Genomic DNA, 7,517 nt, shown 5'->3' with positions numbered 1-7,517 from the left:
CTCCCTCCCTCCCTCCCTCCCTCCCTCCCTCCCTCCCTCCCTCCCTCCCTCCCTCCCTCCCTCCTTTCCTTTGTCCTTCCCTCCCTCCCTTCTTCCTTCCTTTTTCTCTCTCTCTCTCTCTCTCTCTCTCTCTCTCTCTCTCTCCCTTTCTCCCTTTCTTTCTCCCTTTCTTCCTTTCCTGCTTTTGGGACAGGGTTTTGTTCTTAGGTAGCTGACCTGACTTTATGACTTTTTCACCCCAGTCTTACCTCAAAGCCAGGTATTAAGCTGTGTCCCACAAAACTTTATTGTTCTCAAGAAAAAAAAAAATCAAAACTCTCCTCATCTCTACCATTTTCTCCAGTTTCTCAAAGGTTCAGTGTCCTGAAGTGTAATTTGATTAGGCCAAAATATCCAAGCTCATGTACAAAGAGCCAGTTAGCCATCTCCTCCCCTGGCTTGAACTTTTATTTTTCTTACAGCTTTTGTAAGCTTTTTCTCATCAGTTTCCAAGTCTAAGACACCCTTTGATGCGATAGATCAGAGCAAGCCCAAGAGTCTCACATATCTGCTCGCTTTCCGTTGGTGCCTCAGGTGACAGACACACCACTTGTCATTTTCTTTGTAAAGTAAAAATTAGCTATAACAAATAAAGGTGAAGGGAGGGGGGAAAAGAGAGAGTTAGTAAAAGGCTATTTTTGTAGCATGCTGTGGATTTTTACTGAGCTTGTTGGGGTGTGTGCCAACTATTCAATCCTTGGAGGCTCTGCTGTTGGGTGCAGTTACCTCAAAACGAAGCAAAGACCAAACCGGACCTCAATGGGAACTCACTTTGATGCAGTTAGATGTGATTTTAGCCACTGCCTGATTTTTAAAACACACCTTTGTTTCATTCATTCATTCATTAATTCATGTGTGTATGTGTGCACACACACATGTGATGAGGCATGTTGGGTACATATAGAAGTAGGGGGGACAACTTGCAGGGGTCGCTTCTCTCCTTCTACCTGGTTGGCTCCAGGAGTAGAACTCAGGGCTTTGGGGTCATCAGCAAAAGCTTTAACTCAGTGAGCACTGCCAGCCCTCATATAGCCATATCTTAACCTTTTGAAGTCAAATCCCACTTGGTGCTGTTTACCACAAATTCTGAGTAAACCTCCCTGACTTGGTGGTGGACGACGAGACACCAACATTCTTATCTCGGTCTCAGTCAGTTTTGTGTTGCTATATCAGCACTCACAAGACTGAGCAAGCTGTAAAGAAAGTAAATGTGCCAACCACATCTCTGCAAGGTAGTCGGTTCAAAGACAAGGGCTTTGCATATGCCACATCTGTGGGTAGAAGGCAAAAGGCAAAGAGACTGTTTTGCCCAGACTCAGAAGCCATACCCCAGACTTCATAGTCTTCATTACAAAGCAACGATGAGACTTCCAATAGAGTTTGAATCATTATTAATAGCATCACCAGAAAGGTGAGCTTGTGATCTCAGCAGCTGGGATGCAGAGGCAGAAGGAACATGTGTTTGAGGCTAGTTTGGCTTACACAGCCAGACCCTGACTTCAAAATAGTAACTTTATAAAAAGGAAGATAGTACAGTCCTATAAAATGGCAATATTTTGCAAGAGAGGTATCACTCACACGCTCCATCACATATTACGGTGCATTGTTCTAGTTCATGCTTGGTTGTTGTACTGGCTAGTTTCATGTCAAGCTAGAGTCATATGGGAAAAGGGAGCTTCAACTCAGAAAATGCTCCCAATAGACTGGCCTGTACTGGGAGATTTTTCTCGATTGATGATTGATGTGGGAGGGCCAGTCTCACCATGGGTGGGGCTACCTCTGGGCAGGTGGTCCTGGGTTCTATAAGAAAGCAAGATGAGCCAGGCCATGGTGGTGCACAGCACTTGGGAGGCAGAGGCGGGCAGATCTTTGAGTTCAAGGCCAGCCTGGTTTACAGAGAGAGTTCACATTGTCTCAAAAATCAGAACAAAACACAACAAAAAGAAAAGAGAAGAAAGAAAAAGAGAGAGAGAAAGAGAAAGCAAGCAGGCTGAGCAAGTCACAAGGAACAAGCTGTTGCAGTAATTTCTAACCCCCGTAAGCCTGTATAAAAGACATATAAGCCAGTTATACAGCTATATGCCTAGATTGGGCAGATCTATCACTATACTAACTTATTCTCTAGCTATGAGACCCCTTGCTGCTTGCAGCTTCTCCAGTCCATGTGCTTCTGCTCCATATTGGCTTCCACCTCCTCTTCCTCTGTCTTCTCTCCTTCTCCTTCCTCTGAAACCTCCTGTCCCACCTTTCCCTTCCACTGCCCAATCATAGGCTCTAGCCTTTATTGACCAGTTAGAATGGGGGAAAGGTCCAGTGAGATCAAGAGAGTACTTGATCACTCCTTGTGGGGGTGGGGCAACCCCTCTTGAGGAAGCAGGATTAACATCAAAATACAAACAGCACCAGGGCAATCCACACCAGCAGGCTAGAAAGCAATGCTCCTCTCTGGCTTCCCCACCAGTTCCTGCCTCCAGGTTCCTGCCCCAACTTCCTTTAATGCTAAGCCGAGATGTGGACGTGTGAGCATCATAAGCCTCCCCAAGTTGCTTTTGGTCGTGGTGTTTAGCACAACAATAGAAACAGGAACTAAGACAGTTATTGCTGAATTTTTCTTACTTAGCCTTATTTATTAAAGTGTGTAGGAATACACATTATTTAGGGGTTGATATTACCTTGTAGCTTTTGCCATCCTCTGGGGTCTTAGAACACATCTTCTATGAATAAATGGAGAATCTTGCAATGGTGACAGTGACAACAGAGAGACAGTTAGTGTGTAGTGAGGGCTTACACTACCCTAACTTACACTGTGCTATGATACGCAGTCTTTTTGGCATTGTGTGCAGTGTCTCAGTTCTCACCCATCCTAAGTGCTGTGTGCACAGCGTCTCACTTTATCCTCTGCAAAGTAGAAAGCATCCCCATCTCCACTTTCAGACAAGGAAACTGAAGAAGATTAAACAACCTGCTGGTGTTCGTAGAGCAATGGGCAGCTGGGATGGGGTCCAGACTCAGAATCCATACCCCAGACTTCATAGTCTTCACTACAAAGCTATGGTGAGACCTTCTGCTACATGGATAGGCAGCTGACTGTGTCTAGAAGTCAAGTCCCAACATATCCTTAGGACAACTGAAAATTCTGCACCAGAGAGTGGTTCCCTGTGGAGTCACAGCTAGCACTGACTAGTTAAATAATTTACATTATTGTTAACACATGTGCTTTTACTGTGGCGATAACCAGAGACTGAATATAATATGCAGGGCACTGGAATAGACTCTAACAGCCACAAATGTAAGAAGACTACACCTAAGTTGTATTTATGAATATTTACAAGTCCTTAATAACAGCAACTGAAAGATGCTAACATTTTCTTTTAAATGGACCATGTTATGTTTTACATTTGGTTAACAGAATAGCTGCTATAGAAATGAGATGACCAGCTCTTCCAGAATATACAGCAACTGTCTCTACTTTTGTGGTGCCAGGGTTAGGAGATTTACGGTAAAGCCATGTTTCTAAGGAAGTCAGTACAAAAAGCCAGACTTCTACAGGCAGTTTCTGGGTCAGATCAGTTTACCATCCATCGCAGTGGCTTACGGTGTCTCCAGATGTTCATCCCGAAGAGGCTCCAAAAAGGCTATTTCTCTGCTTACCCTGTCCCTCTGGTGTTTGGTGGGGTTGCTAACGGGCCAGGTTTAAATGAACTGGTCATCTCAGAGTCATGGAAAACACGGAACCAAAACTCAAGCAGGCCCCCTATTTTCGTTGTGAAAAGGGACCCAACTGGGTCCCCGTGTGCCAGAAGTGTGAAGCCTGTGTCTTAGCATGGAAGATCTTTGCCACCAAAGAGTGGTTCCGGAGGGTCAACGACATATCCCAGAGGAGATTTCTAGTCAGCATCTTGGGGCAGTTAAATAGCCTGTATTTGTTACAGTATTTCCAGAATATCCTAGAGACCACCCAGGGCAAGGACTTCATCTACAACAGGTCTCGGATCAAACTCAGTAGGAAGGGGGGAAAGGAGGAGGAGGTGGTAAAGTCCTCCTTGAACCAGATGTTGGATAAAACGGTGGAACGGAAGATGAAGGAGATCCTCTACTGGTTTGGCAACAGCACCCACCGAACTAAGGCAAATTACACTCTCTTGCTGCTGCAGATGTGCGACTCAAGTTTACTGCTCACTGCTGCCAATGTGATCAGAGTCCTGTTCATGAAAGAGTGGAACAGTATCTCAGGTGAGAGCAGAGGGCCCCAGAGACCAGACACAGGCTTGGAAGGGGGCACAGGTGCAGACAGACAGGCTCGGAAGGGCAGAGGCTGCCCAGAGGGCTGGTATGGGACTGTGAACCTTATCCTGACATCCTATCATTTACCAAAGGAGGAGCTGCTGTGTGGCACTTCATTCTAGAAAACTGGCCACTGAGAAAAGCAGAAGGAAGGACAGAGCTTTCCCACTGAGCACTGAACACAGTGTCCTGCCTGCCTTGGGCCCAGATCACTGCAAATGGGTGTCACTTCTTCCTTGCACTAGGGTAGGAGGGATGTGACGGGGAAGCTGTGTTTTGTTTCTTAACTGCCATGGGCAGAAACCAGGTCAAACAACAAAACTTACAGCTTTAAAAAAGTCTCATCTTACCATGCCGCTTGCTTAAGCATGAAACCATGCTTTAAGAGGCCAAATGTGGCTAAAAGTCCAAAATTGCCCAGGGTACTAGTTTATAAGCAATAGTTTGCACCCGAGTCTCCAAATGGATTTGATAAACAAACAAACAAACAAACAAACAAACAAACCAGACTGTGGTCCTCAGCCAAAGCCTGGCCTAGCAGCTGGTCTGAGACCATGTCAAGCTGTCTGTTTCTGGCTATACAGATATTGTTGGACCCAGCGGGGAACCTTCTAGGTCCTGGGTATTGACTGGAAAGTCTTGAAAGTGTTTCACTGGCTGGTTCTGGGCAGCAAAAGAAAGCAGAGGAGAGGCCAGAGACCTGCAATTAGGTCAGAGGTCAGATGTCAGAGACCTCCGAAGGTCTAGAAGGTTTAGCCAGAGGTGGGTAAAGAGTGGGAGGGGTGGTCTCTAGGAGGAATTTTCAAGTTTGAGCTCTGGTCCCGAAGGATATTTGAGCTGTGGTCAAACTTGTAGACTAATGAGTCCCTCCCTGCTTCACAGATAGGGTTTGCTTTTCTTGGCTGGCCTAGAAACTTAAGCCCTTTCCTCCTCAGTCTTCCAAGTCCTGAGATTACAGGCATGGGCCACCATGCATGATTTCTAAAGGAATGCCAAAGCTAGGTGACCTAGGATGATGCAATTAGATCCTTACACAGGAAACTGATTGGTTTCTTTAGGTTTGGTTTTTTTTTTTTTGATATATTTATTTGTATTTTGTGTTTTTTCCTATGGATATGTATGTCATATGCCTGTGGAGATCAAATGAAGGAGTCAGAACCCCCTGGGACTAGAGTTACAAACTGTCCTGAGCTGCCACCTGAGTTTGAGGAGCCAAGCCTCAGTCCCCTGCAAGAGCAGCTGAGCCATCTGTCCAGCCCCTCTCTTCGTATCTTTGGTATCAAGGACGTAAAGGGTCACAAGGATGCTTGTGAAAAAGCGAGAGATCCCAAGTGCACTAAAGCTAAGATTAGTGTGCGGCTCCCTAAGTCTGGGGAATACAGTTACCTAGCAAGGCAGCAGAAAGCCTGCATCAGCCCCCAGCGTCCTCCACTGCAGTGTGCTCTACTGTGCAATGTGCATGCCATGCCCATTCTTCTGTTGGGATGGCTCCATCTCATGCTGTAGGAATCCGCTGTTTACATCGGGGCTGTGTAAGCCTAGTTATAGATTGTAGCAAGTTTCTTCATAGGAGAGCATCTCTCTTAAAATGTTAAAAGTTCTGGGGCTGGAGAGATGGTTCTGTAGTTAAGGGAAGGCTCTGGTTTGCAGATGTCTCTTCTGAAACCCCAGGGCATCTGCACGTAAGCGTACATATCTCCATACTGAGATATAATTAAAAATAATAAAAACAGATATTTTTAAATAGTTGTGATTTCTAATCTGATACAGGGACAGTTATATGTTGAAGGAAATCAGTCAGAGCATCAGAAGAAAGCGGCCCTTCCTGCAGCTCTTTCCATGATCACTCCCCTTTGCATCCTTACGCAAAGAATGCTAGTGAAATCCACAGCATAGATTTGCTGGCAGGGCCTCAGTGGAGGCTTTCTAGGATTTTTACTTGGAAACGCAGAGGCCTTGAATCAGAACAGCAAGCCTCTGTCTCTCTTCTTTGCTTGCTCGCCTTGTGGGACTGAGCAACTGCTAGATTCTTGGATTTCCATTCACAGATGCTTCTGACCATTGTTGGGAAGTTGGACTACAGACTCTCCCAAATGACATTCACGATTCAAAAAGAAGAAGGAGGAACAGAAGTGGGGGGGGGGAGGAGGAGGAGAAGGAGAAGGAGAAGAAGAAGAAGAAGAAGAAGAAGAAGAAGAAGAAGAAGAAGAAGAAGAAGAAGAAGAAGAAGAAAAGGAAGAGGAAGAGGAAGAAGAAGAAGAAGGAGGAGGAGGAGGAGGAGAAGGAGAAGAAGAAGAAGAAGAAGAAGAAGAAGAAGAAGAAGAAGAAGAAGAAGAAGAAGAAGAAGAGGAAGAAGACTATTGAAGAGTTTTACTTGAAGAAGACACTAAGAACCTGGGAATACATGAACCAGAAGACCGTCTACAGAACAGCAAACCTCTGCTTTTTTTTTTTTTTTTTTTTTTTTTTTTACATACATCCTTGTCTCTATAACTGTCTCTGTGTGTGTGTTGGGGTGGGGGTGTTGATTCCAGGCCCTCGGTATTCATAGATGCTCATGTTCTTTTTAACATAAAATAATCTTATATTTGTACAGAACCTATGTAGCCCTTCCAGGAATGTTAAAGTGTCTCTGGCTCATTTATAAAGCAATTACAGACCCAGCACTATGGCCGCTGCTAAGCTGGACTGTTCATTGACCAGTGACCAAAACTCCCTGCCTGTTTGCTGCAGATTTGGGTTTTTAATTTTTATTATCAGTTTGCGGTTGGTTGGATCCAAGACATTCAGGAAATCGGCTATATTCAAACAGAATGAGGAAGGTTAAGACCTTTTCTCTCTACTTCATTTCCCTCCACACACCTCCTTCAAAAGCAAATGTGTCTACTCTTTGTCCTTCAGGCCTCCATGATGACATTCCTGATGTGATGTTCTTCCCTGAGAAAAAGTACAGCGGTATACAGGACACCTCATATGTCTCTTGGTCAGCTAGACCCAAACCTGGGTCATTCCCAATGTCCAGACATTTAGGTAATAAACTCGGGACTGAAACTGTGGACAGAGAAACAACCGGTAAGTCAGGCTCTATGACGACATCTGACATCGCATTAGGGGAGTTAGGTGGCTCACCCTACAGTTTTAAAAAAAAGAAAAGCTTTTGTTGGGTCTTTTGTGACTTGATTGCATCCTACATC

At 45.0% G+C, this 7,517-nt stretch overlaps 1 protein-coding gene across 2 annotated transcripts in view; it reads left to right on the top strand.

The window, feature by feature from the left end:
* Positions 1 to 3,562: 3,562 nt before the first annotated feature.
* The window catches only part of Fbxw10b (F-box and WD repeat domain containing 10B), a 30,442-nt gene continuing 26,487 nt past the window's right edge, over positions 3,563 to 7,517 (top strand). For both annotated transcript variants that reach the window (XM_021178080.3, XM_021178081.3), the window contains exons 1-2: positions 3,563 to 4,272; positions 7,225 to 7,395. In XM_021178080.3, the coding sequence (XP_021033739.1) occupies positions 3,759 to 4,272; positions 7,225 to 7,395 (685 nt within the window). In that variant the 5' untranslated portion in view covers positions 3,563 to 3,758. The remainder of the gene's footprint in view (positions 4,273 to 7,224; positions 7,396 to 7,517) is intronic.

The sequence above is a fragment of the Mus caroli genome, unplaced genomic scaffold (genome assembly GCF_978045245.1).
Source record: "Mus caroli unplaced genomic scaffold, Mus_caroli_1 scaffold_13, whole genome shotgun sequence".
NCBI classification, from domain to species: Eukaryota; Metazoa; Chordata; class Mammalia; order Rodentia; family Muridae; genus Mus; species Mus caroli.
Note: the sequence above shows the minus strand (reverse complement) of the source record. Positions and strands in the feature narration are given on the sequence as shown.